A 12,707-nucleotide genomic window follows, 5' to 3' on the forward strand; every position below is an offset into this window, starting at 1 on the left:
GAAATAATAATGGAAAATACTGACAAATGCTGCAATATAAAAGGGCCTGAAACTTCAATAGTCCTGAAGAAAAGCATCAGCCTAAAATGTCCACTGTTTATTCCCTTCATGGATGCTGCCTGACCTGCTAAATTCCTCCACTACTTTGTGTCTGTTACTCAGGATTTCCAGCATCAGCAGAATCTCTATTTATGAAGGGCCTTAATTTGTTTATTTGCTTCCTGGCTCAGAGATTGTTTTAGAGATGCTAAATATTTTAAATCAACAGATTAAAGATTTTGGATATTAATGAAATCAATTTATGGGATTAGTGTAAGAAAGGGTGACGCGATTAAAAATCGCACATGAACATTATGGATTAGAGAGTGTGGGCTGAATGCTCTACTCTGCTTCTATTTCTGCTGTTCAACCAAATTAGGTGTTTATTGCAGGAAAATGCAACACCTCTGTATTTTTTAAAATAAAGAACTGTGATTAAATTGGCAACAATAATAATATCTGCACGTTCAAAGTTGTCTTTTATTGGCTGTGGGATAAAACAGAAAAATTCAAGCCATGGTGTTAGCAATACTGAATGATCAATAATTGTACAGTTCTCAGCAGGAACCACATTATCCCCTGGTATACATAGATTCAAATCATTCCAAGAACTGTAACGTTCACAAAATTGTCCATCGTCAGTTCATGAGCCAATCATGATAAAAAAAAATTCTGAACAGTTCATTGGCATGGACTGGATGGCTGAAGGACTTGTTTCTGTGCTGTAGCACACTATGAGTTTATGACCTGATCAGCTTTATCATTGTCACTATGCACATTATTTGACATTGTCCCAAAATAATTAAAAACCCGCCAAAGTGTAACCCGAGTTCAATCCCACACTTGGTATTGTTTTGACTATGCCAGCGTAATGGTCACAAAACTGAAATGTCTGGACTATCCCTCGGAATAAACAACACTACAGATGATAGTTGTCATGTCTAACCAAAGCTCATCAGGTAATCTGATACAGATAAGTTAAATTAATAGCTGAAAAGTTGCTCATTCAACAGGCCCTGACCCACTGGATTTCTCTGTGCACACAACTTTTGAAAGATCTGTCCAATGAATTTCTTTGAAAGATAGGCAATGTTAGAATAATTATAAAATTGTATGACTTCCCAATGTAAATCTAACAAATGCAGAAAGTGCATAATTTCAACAGATTAATTTTAATTATTTTTAGGATTCAGAGTTGGGGCTTTACCTCCAGAAACCAGTAAAGTTGGGGCAGCAAATAGGATTTTGATAACCTTTCATTACTGTGGTTGGTGGAACCTATCATTTTTCAAATTCCAATCCAAATTCAAACATGAAGGAGTAAGCTATTGAGCTGCAGGCTGCTGCAGTTAAACCATGTGGGATGGAAAGAGCCTCTTATGGAATCTAGATACCAGTATGCAACAAATGGGTCAAGTAAGCACATGTGGATTTAGACACACTCTAGAATTTCAATTCACATCAATATCCTGCAGCATTGTTTGAAAATAATTCCTTCTGAATCAGAAATTAGGAGGGGGGTGTATAAGACATCCACATTAAGAACAGATTGGTAGATTAGTTTCCTTACATTAAAAATAACACTAAAGTGAAATTATGTGAAATCATAACAGCGAGTAATCATTAATTTTCTAATTAAAGAACAATAATTTCACTTTACCTGCATCTCCCAACTGAACACAGAGCTATGGGGTCTCCAACCACAGCAACCAGGGATTGTGCTCTAGTGATGGCAGTGTTTAGTAGTTTGTAATTAGACAGAAACCCATAGTCGAGGTCCTCAGTGGAGTCTTCTACTAACTGTTCCTTTCGCTTGATGGGGGTCTGCTTATGCTTACATGTGTGTCTTGTCCTTACTGTACTGAGAAATAACACTCTAAACTGCTTGCCTGAAAAATTTAAAAAGGGCAAAGGTTTATATATTTTTTCCATGTTATTTAAAAGCAACTCTACATGGGAAAAAACTATCAAGATTATTGTTAAGACACTATAAACAGCTCAAATTTGTGTCAATTCACTTTGCACTCCTAAACTCAGGTGAAACAACTACTTCATTTGCTAATGTACAGCAGTACACAAACATATTGAAATGCATTTCTTCAAGGTTGGATTTCAAATTTTTCGCTTCATTGACCTAATTTGACATTGAGGTGGATGTTGGCACACTCACCTCAGGATCAGAACTTCTTCATTTAGGTCCAACATGGGAGACTTGATGACAGAATCTGGGTTGACGTCAGAGCAGCACTCAGTGACTTAACTGTCAGCAATGCTGTATCTTGGGTGAGATATTAAAACTAAGCCACCTTCTTCCCTATCAGCTTGATATTAAAAAAATCTATGATACTGCTTTTAAGAGGAATGGAGAGTTTATCCAGGATGCCTTGCCAATATTTGACTACTGGCATTACAAAAATAAGGAAGTCATGTAGAAATTGACCACTGCATCTTTACATTACAGGATAAAATTGCTTTATTAACCATAAAAAGCATTATAAAATGTCTTTCCCCCTTGTGAATGTACACCACAGTATAGATGTTCATTTGCATCTAACTTATATCCACAGCAGGATACAATAATTCTAAGACTGAACCAACAAGGAAATGTGCAAACACCGTGCAAATACATAATGAGTCCAAAAGAAGCTGTGATATGAAATAGAAGTCTATTTAGTAAACAGGAAATCCAATGGAGGGTTAAATCAATTTGTTCCTCCTCTCCTCTGGTATAGCTAATAAGAATTAAAAGATGAACATCAAAATAGCACATTGCTAAATTCAGTAAAGAAAACAGGAGCACGGGGGTTAAAGGATTCAAGCCCCTTTGCATCACTTTGCCAGAAAGAGAATTGATAACATAATCAAGAACACTACATTATTAGAACACTACCATTCTAAGACACACCTCACAATGAGAAGAGGATAGAAGAACTCAACTACCTGCCCAAGATCAAGTTGGAACATGAACTTTATTAAAAACGTTTGTACTTTGTATTCATCTTCTCTATCCCTCCTCTTTCTACTCAAGTTTAATTCTCAAACATACATGTTCACAATACCAATGGCAACTTTAAAAATGAACTAATTTTCCAACTACTTCTGGAAAAAATACAAAGCAGTTGCACACAGTAATTTCATAAATAATATTCATCAGTAAATAAAATCTAAATTTCATCCTTTTCACACCTTGTGACACATTGGAACGTCATCAATTCTCTTTTGCTGTTTGCCTTGGCAGCTGTCTGTTCTTTACGAGGCTGAGTTGCTAGGTCAATGCTCAACCCAGCATGGATGGAAAGCATGCGATGCAGCCGGCCGGATTCAAACCAGAGACCATTCGCCTCGCACTAGGATGCTGATCCAACTACACCACCTGCCGGCTAAAAAATCTAAAGTAGACCGGGCCAAATTATATTTCCTGGATTCAGTTCAATTTAAAAAGGGTTTTAAAAATTAAACCTATAAAATGTGTGTTCTATATCCTGTCACTCAAGTCACTTACTAAAATATATTTCTGAGCTAATATTCACCAGTTTTTCCCCCAACTGTGAAGATCCTCTTGCGATGACAACAGCCAAGGGGAAAAATTCCCTCCAACTATTTGCCATCATATATATTGGAATACTTCATCGCCATTGTGACATATTTCCCTGTTTGACATACAATTTCCCCATTATGGAACATAAGGACATAAGAAATAGGAGCAGATTATTAAATGACGAAATATTGCAGCAAGATGTTGTGCAGAGGAATTGGAGACCGATTGTGCATGAATTGTAAATGGTTAGTTTGCAGATGCAGCAGGTTAAGGCAAATCGAATGTTGGCCATTGCCAGAGGGATTGAATTTAAGAGCAGGGAGGTTCTGCTGCAATGGTACAGGATGCTGGTGAGGCTGCATAGGATGATGGTGATCCTTTACAGGCTGCTGCTGAGCCCATGAGCTACAGCAACCATGATCTTATTGAATGGAGCATTGGACCATCTGACCCGTTGCTCCATCATTCAATAACATCAAGGTTGCTCTGGCTATGGACTTAGCTCCACCAATCTATCTTTCCCCCATAATCCTTAATTTCTCTGATATGCAAAAAGCTATCTAACCATGTGACAAAATATATTCAATGAAGTAACCCCTACTGCTTCCCTGGGCAGAGAATTCCACAGATTCACTACTCTCCAGAAAAAGCAGATTTCTCCTAATCTGTCCTAATCTACCAAATCTTGAAGGTACAATCCCTAGTTCTAGTCACACTTACGAGTGGAAACAACTTTACCACCTCAATTTTATCTATCCCTTTCATAATTTTATATGTTTCTATAGGCTCCTCCTTCATTCTTCTGAATCCCACGTGGATATCAATATCTCCTCAAATGCTAACCCCTCATCTCCGGATTCAACCTGGTGAACCTCTTCTGTATCAACTCCAAATACGGTATATCATTCCTCAAGTAAGAGGACCACAACTGTACACAGTTCAGGTTCAGCCTTACCAGCATCCTGTACTGTTGCAGCATAACCTCCCTGCCCTTAAATTCAATCCCTCTGGCAATGGCCAACATTCGATTTGCCTTAACCAACCCTGTTTTACCTGCAAACCAGCCATTTACAATTCATGCACAATGACTCTCCAAATCCTCTGCACAACATCATGCTGCAATATTTCACCATTTAATAATCTGATCTTCTATTTTTCCTTCCAACGACGATGACCTTGCATTTACCAGTGTTGTACTCCATCTGCCAGACCCCTGCCCACTCAGTTAACCTATCTATATCTCCATATCCTCTGCACAATTTGCTTTTCCACAGTTTAGTATCATCAGCAAACTTGGAGAAACAAAAATGATTCACTGGCAACTGGGAACCCACCTTGAACATTCAGAACTCGTTCCACATTCACTTCAGACAACCTCTTCTTACGCAGTTCCGATCGAATCCTAAACACTTGGTCAGCATAAGGTGTCACCACTCCGATGCTGCCTTCATCCAATTTCCCCCAAGCAACAGGCCACTTCCTCCTTAGCTCTTCAACACGTTCCACGATTTCAAACACCTTTTGGAATACAAAATAGAGTTGAGAGCAAACTATTAAACACACATGCAAAAAACATATATTCTGAACTTGCATGCAAAGAGGCAGTATAAAAATGTGAATAGAAGATGCTGGACATGGTCACAGGCTGAGAGGTCAAACATCAGGCAACATCTACAGGGAGAGGAACAGTGTTAAATGCCTCAGGTCAATGATATTTCATCAAAACTGCTCTGATATGGATGTCATTGACTTGAAACAATTGTGTATTCTCTCCACTAATGCTGCTTGCCCTGTTGAGCACTATTATTTCTATTTAAATTTCTGTATTTAACTATTTCAAACTGTTAATTCATTATCTGAGGGGTGGGGTGGAGATACATTTCTAACAAAGGAGGTGTAAGGTGTTCCTTCCCTTCGCTAGTCTGCAAGTCACCTTTGGGCAAGGTGTTGCACCTAATTAGCCTCCTTATTAGAGTCTAATGAAGCCATGGGAGCAGGTGGTGGATGGTCACATGAACAGCTGATGCATATGACAAGTCCTAGTTATACAACCACTGACGCCAGGCAGACAATCTCTGAAAAGTACTAATAATGGCAGGGGTGACCTGTCTTGGCAGTGTGGGGGATCAGAGGGATCTTGAGGTCCAAGTCCATAGGACACTCAAATCTGCTACGCAGGTTGACTCTATGCTTAATAAAGCATATGGTGCATTGGCGTTCATCAATTGTGGGATTGAGTTTAGGAGCCAAGGGGCAATGTTACAGCTATATAGGACCCTGGTTAGACCCAGCTTGGAGTACTGTGCTCAGTTCTGGTTGCCTCACTATAGGATGTTGAAACCATAAAAAGGGTGCAGAGCAGACTTACAAGGATGTTGCCTGGATTGGGGAGCCTGCCTTTGAGAATAGGTTGAGTGAACTCAGCCTTTTTTCCTTGGAGTGACGGAGGATGAGAGGTGACCTGGTAGAGGTATATAAGATGATGAGAGGCACTGATTGTGTGGATAGTCAAAGGCTTTTTCCCAGGGCTAAAATGGCTAGCACAAGAGGGCACAGTTTTAAGATGTTTGGAAGTAGGTACAGAGGAGATGTCAGGGTTAAGTTTTTTTATGCAGACAGTGGTGGGAGCGTGGAATGGGCTGCCAGCAACAGTGGTGGAGGCGGATATGATAGGGTCTTTTAATAATCTCCTGGACAGGTACATGGAGCTCAGAAAAATAGAGGGCTATGGGTAACCTTAGGTAATTTCTAAGGTAAGGACATGTTCGGCACAGCTTTGTGGGCTGAAGGGCCTGTATTGTGCTGCAGGTTTTGTTTCTTTGTTTTCTTTGTAAAGGTACTGTCCAGAGGACAGCAATGGCAAACAACCTCTGTCGAAAAATTTGCCAAGAACAATAATGATCTTGGAAAGACCATGATCACCTATGTCATACAACACGGCACATAATAATAATGATGATTATGAATTCATTATCCCGGCGCTGGTTCATAACCAGCAAGTTGACACTATGGTTAATAGTTACTACACGACAGTAGCAAATGAATTATTCTTAATCCAACTAGTGGCTTTGTGATTCAATACAAACATACCTGTATTTATGCAACATATCTGTATTGCCAATTACATGCACAATTAAATACATTGGAGCACTTAAACAAAATGACACAGGAAATAATGAGGCGGGTTCAGAGAATGAGAGGTTTCCTGGCCTGTTAAGTTTAATCGAACCAAAAAGATGCAATGGTACTTTAATTCTGATAGACAGGCAGATATTAAGTGAAGTGAGGCTTCCTTTAGACATTTACTCAATGTATAGTGATAGGGCCTGTTTAAATCAGTATTAAAATCAAATACCATTTAATTTGCCAAATGCCAATTTAAAATATCCTGTTTACCCAAATGCAGTAAATTGAATTTTTCTCCACATTAAGTAGCAGAGCTCAGTAAGGTTTATTTGAAGAAAAATGGCAGTTTTGAAAGAACAGTTTTAAATGGCATTGGCAAGCTTACAAAGACTTAAAATGTGCATTAAACAATTTTTAAAAAACATTGTGTGGGTATTGCTAAGCAACAGTTTCAAGATTTTGAAAGCAAAACTCAGTAAAGACAATCAACATTGAGAGATGTTAAAGAAGGTCTGCTAAGGAAACTTTAGACCATCTCCAGTCCACGTCTTTCCTCTCCAGCCTTTAGGTCCAGAGGTCTATTTTGATAAATGATGCTCTTAAATCAATTACGTCAACTGTCAATTCATGCAACTTTGCTGCAACTATCCATTTGTGGATTCTGTTGTGTTGAGATATAGGCTTCCTACAGGAATATATCAAAGAACAGTTTTGGCAAGAGGTTCATTGTTTTTCTGAGATGGGCTTTAAACTAATATACAATCGACCTTCACTAATCCGACTACCTGTAATCTGGTTCCTTCGATAATCCGGCACTGATTTCAAATTTGCCACACAACCGTAATTTCAAATTTGCTAGGCCACCATACCAATCTGCTGGACATTGTTTTGGTTGCACTAGATCTGTTCACGTGTTGGTGCGCTCTTATAAGCACAGACAGGCGATTCCTGCTTGTTTTCTTGCATTTATTAATATCATTTATGTGAGGTGCAGGCACCTGGCACCCACACGTCTCACCCACCAGCAGCGGTGAAGCTGACATGCTCTGGGTTGGTCCACCTACCAGCAGTCGCGCACTGCCCTGCAACGTTGCACAACCGGCGCTCCGTTCTCTTCTGCCTACGACCTCAGATAAGATGTGGCAATCCGCTGAATTTAAGCATATTACTAAGCGGAGGAAAAGAAACTAACAAGGATTCTCTCAGTAACTGCGAGCAAAGGGTGAAGAGCCCAGCGCCGAATCCCTGGCCACCTGGTGGTCTCATGAAACATAACGTATAGAAGACCTCCTTTCTCTGACTTCTGCTTCTGCTCACCCAGATGTGCTGCCACCAACATCAACAGTTTTTGAAGAAACTGTTGTGCCAGTTTTAGCACCAGTTCCTGATGTTTCACTCATTTTTCATAATGAAGATGTTGATGATCCTGACAACCCCACACTTGCAAACATATAACTTTGCCTGAAGGTATATTAAATGTCTCACTTTAGAAGCTAAAGTGCTCAACTGTTCTGCATAAGTTAATTCCTGTACACTATTGATTGGGATCTCCTGAGAGCAGGGCTTAGATGGGTTGGAGTTTGTTAGGTGCCTTCAGGAAAGTTTCTTGACACAGACTGTAGATAAGCCTACAAGAAGAGAGGTTGTACTTGATTTGGTATTGGGAAATGAACCTGGTCAGGGGTCAGATCTCTCAGTGGAAGAGCATTTTGGAGATAGATAATTCTATCTCCTTTACAATAGCATTGAAGAGAGAGAGAGAGAGGAACAGACAAGTTAGAAAAGCATTTAATTGGAGTAAGGGGAATTACGAGGCTATCAGGCAGGAAATTGGAGGCTTATATTGGAAACAGACGTTCTCAGGGAAAAGTACGGAAGAAATGTGGCAAATATTCAGGGGATATTTGTGTAGAGTTCTGTATAGTTAAGTTTCAATGAGACAGGGAAGTTATGGCAGGGTACAGGAACCGTGGTCTACAAAGGCTGTAATAAATCTAGTCAAGAAGAAAAGAAAAGCTTGCAAAAGATTCAGAGCTTGGTAATGTTAGAGATCTAGAAGATCATAAGGCTACTAGGAAGGAGCTTAAGAAGGAAATTAGGAGAGGCAGAAGAGGCCAAGAGAAGGCTTTGGTGGGCAGAATTAAGGAAAACTCCAAGGCATTCTACAAGTATGTGAAGAGCAAGAGGATAAGACGTGAAAGGATAGGACCTATCAAGTGTGACGGTGGGAAAGTGTGTATGGAACCGGAGGAACTTAATGAATACTTTACATCAGTATTCACTATGGAAATTGATCTTGGTGATTGTAGTGATGACTTGTAGCAGACTGAAAAGCTTAAGCATATAGACATTAAGAAAGAGGATGTGCTGGAGCTTTTGGAAAGCATCAAGTTGGATAAGTTGCCGGGCCTGGATGAGATGTACCTCAGACTGTTGTGGGAGGCGAGGGAGGAGATTGCAGAGCCTCTGGCGACGATCTTTGCATCATCAATGGGGACGAGAGAGGAGGATTAGAGGGCTGCAGATATTGTTCCTTTATTCAAGAAAGGGAGTAGAAATAGCCCAGGAAGTTAGAGACCAAGTTACTTCAGTGATTGGTAAGTTGATGGAGGAAGATACTGAGAGGCAGGATTTATGAACACTTGGAGAGGTATAATGATTAGGAATAGTCAGCATGGCTTTGTCAAGGGCATGTAGTGCCTTACAAGCCTGATTGAATTTTTTGAGGATGTAACGAAACACAATGATGAAGGAAGAGCAGTAGATTTAGTGTATATGGATTTTAGCCAGGCTTATTGAGAAAGTAAGGAGGCATGGGATCCAAGGAGACATTGCCTTGTGAATTCAGAACTGGTTTGCCCATAGAAGGCAAAGAGTGGTTGCAGATGGGTCATATTCTGCATGGAGGTCGATCACCAGTGGAGTGCCTCAGGGTTCTGTTCTGGGACCCTTACTCTTTGTGATTTTTATAAATGACCTGGATGAAGAAGTGAAGGGATGGGTTAGTAAGTTTGCTGATGACACAAAGGTTGGGGGTGTTGTGGATAGTGTGGAAGGCTGTCAGAGGTTACAGCAGGACATTGATAGGATGCAAAACTGGGCTGAGAAGTGGCAGATGAAGTTCAATCCAGATAAGTGTGAAGTGATTCATTCTGGTAGGTCAAATATGATGGCAGAATATAGTATCAATGGTAAGACTCTTGGCAGTGTGGAAGATCAGAGGGATCTTGGGGCCTGAGTCCACAGGACACTCAAAGCAGCTGCGCAGGTCGACTCTTTGGTTAAGAAGGCATATGGTACATTGGCCTTCATCAATTGTGGAATTGAATTTAGGAGCCGAGAGGTAATGTTGCAGCTATATAGGACCCTGGTCAGAACCCACTTGGAGTACTGTGCTCAGCTGTGGTTGCCTCACTACAGGAAGGATGTGGAAGCCATAGAAAGGGTGAAGAGGAGATTTACAAGGATGTTGCCGGGATTGGGGAGCATGCCTTATGAGAATAGGTTGAGTGAAAGCAGCCTTTTCTCCTTGGAGTGACGGGAGATGAGAGGTGACCTGATAGAAGGGTATAAGATGATGAGAGGCACTCATCATGTGGATAGTCAGAGGCTTTTTCCCCCAGGGCTGAAATGGTTGCCACAAGAGGACACAGATTTAAGGTGCTGGGGAGTAGGCACAGAGGAGATGACAGGGATAAGTTTTTTACTCAGAGAATGGTGAGTGCGTGGAACGGACTACCAGCAACGGTGGTGGAGGCAGATACGATAGGGTCTCTTGCTTTTAGATAAGTACATGGAGCTTCGTAAGATAGAAGGCTATAGGTAAGCCTAGTAATTTCTGAGGTAGGGACATGTTCAGCACAACTTTGTGGGCTGAAGGGCCTGTATTGTGCTGTAGGTTTTCTACGTTTCTATTTACCTGCCCCCTTTATTTTATCTGTGCCTGTACAGTATATTACTTAATTAAAATTTCACTTGCTACTCATTTAATATTTCTGTTTCATTATTATCTAACTTGCACTGATTTATATATTTTAACATTATGGTGAGGTGATTAGCTATTGCTTAATGTGATACTTCTGTAATTTGGCATTTTCACTAATCCGGCACTCCGCAGGTCCCAATGGTGCCAGATTAGTGAAGGTCGACCTGTAGCACATGAAAAGGAGGAAAGAAAAGCACTTAAAAAGAAAAGAACAGAAAAGTAAAAAATAGCAAGATTTGGATGGAGCAGACGGAGTAAAAGATCTAAGTTACAGTGCTCTGTATGCAAAATTAGCCACTTGGGATCATGAGGTTATGCTAATACATCTTATAGTGAAGAACTGACCAGAGGCAGGACTGGCTACTAAATACTCCAGATACAATGTGTCTAAGCAAAGAAAGTGAAAGGAAGGAAGGGGTTAGGAGTGAGGAGAAAACCTGGTGTGTGATGATAAATGGACTGATGAAATCCATCAGTGCATGCCAGTACTGGCAAGAAAGGATTTCCTGAAGTAGTAAAAGACAAAATTTACCTGGTGAGAATTCAGAAAACAAGAGAATTAGCATTAAAGTACTGAAGTATTCAGTCATCACCAATGAGTGGAAAGGATGTAATGGTTCAAATTGCAGGTAGTTTAAAGAAATGTGCAAAAGCCATAGAGTGCTGTTCTGAGTGTGACTAGTCTCCTGAGCTGCATATATTGCAATGCAAGAACTATCATTGGAAAAGCAGATAAGCTCAGGGCATGGATTAACAGCTGGAGTTATTTTGTTGTAGCCATTAGTGACACTTGATTGTACGAGGGGCAGGACTGACAGCTCAGTATTCTGGGGTTCTGTTGTTTTAAACGTGACAGAGCAGGAAGAATTAAAGGAGGTGTAATGGTGTTACTAGCCAAGGAAAACGTCACAGCAGTGTTCCATCCTGACAGACTGGAGAACTTGACTAGTGAGGCATTGTGGGTGGAACTGGGAAATGAGAAAGGTATGACTATGTTAATGAGGCTATATTAAAGACCACTCAAATAGTCCCAGGGATTTCGAGGAACAAATTTGTAAAGAGATTGCAGACTGTAGCAGGAAAGATAAGGTTGCTAGAGTAGGTGATTATAGGTTTCCACAAGTTGACTGGGAATCTCATAATGTAAAAAGGACCAGATGGAATAGAGTTGGTGAAATGTGTTCAGGAAAGTTTCCTTCATTAATACGTGGAAGTCCCAGTGAGAGGATGTGTGATTCTGGACCGCTATTAGGGAATGAGACAGGGCAGGTGAATGGTAGGGGAACACTTTGTAACCAGTGACCACAATGTCATTAGTTGCAAAGCAAATATGCAAAATGTTGGGTCTGGTTCACAGGTTGAGATTCTCAACAAAAAAAGGCCTATTTTTATTGTATCAAAAATGACCTGGCAAGTATGAATTGGGACAGGTTGTTTTCTAGCAAAGCCTTCCAAAACAAAATTTTGAGAGTGCCTGTCAGAATAGAAGGGTAAAAAGTAAAGATAACAAGTGTAAGACAGAAAGAGAAATAAGGAAGTGCATTGCTTGTATAGGCAAATAGGAACAAATGAGGTGCTTAACGAGTAGAAGAAACGCAAGAGAACAGTTAAGAAAGAAATCTGGAGGGCTAAAAGAAAGCATTAAGTTGTTCTTACAGGCAACGTGAGGGAGAATCCTAAGGGATTCCACAGATATGTTAAGAGCAAAAAGATTGCAGGGTGCAAAATTATTCCTCTGTAAGACCAGGGTGGTAATCCATGCATGGAGCCAAAATAGATGGGGGAGTTCTTAAATGAATTCTTTGGCATCTGTATTTGCTCAGGAGATAGACACAGACTCTACAGAAGTGAGGCAAACTGATATCAATTTCATGGACCCTGTACAGATTACAGAGGAGGAGGTGTTTGTTACTCTGAGGCAAATCAGGGTGGATAAATCCCTAGGACCTGAAAAAATGTTCCTTGGACCCTATAGGAGGCAAGTGCAGAAATTTCCAGGACCCAGCAGAGATGTTTATA

The 12,707-nt window shown here is 40.4% G+C and overlaps 1 protein-coding gene across 6 annotated transcripts in view; it reads right to left on the reverse strand.

Annotated features, from left to right (window-relative positions):
- helz (helicase with zinc finger) overlaps nucleotides 1-12,707 on the reverse strand; it is a 300,135-nt gene that overhangs the window by 107,872 nt on the left and 179,556 nt on the right. For all 6 annotated transcript variants that reach the window (XM_059948283.1, XM_059948286.1, XM_059948285.1 and 3 more), the window contains 2 exons: nucleotides 4,912-5,095; nucleotides 1,700-1,928 (listed from right to left, as the gene is read on the reverse strand). In XM_059948283.1, the coding sequence (XP_059804266.1) occupies nucleotides 1,700-1,928; nucleotides 4,912-5,095 (413 nt within the window). The remainder of the gene's footprint in view (nucleotides 1-1,699; nucleotides 1,929-4,911; nucleotides 5,096-12,707) is intronic.

Source organism: Hypanus sabinus, chromosome 23 (assembly GCF_030144855.1).
Source record: "Hypanus sabinus isolate sHypSab1 chromosome 23, sHypSab1.hap1, whole genome shotgun sequence".
Taxonomy (NCBI): Eukaryota; Metazoa; Chordata; class Chondrichthyes; order Myliobatiformes; family Dasyatidae; genus Hypanus; species Hypanus sabinus.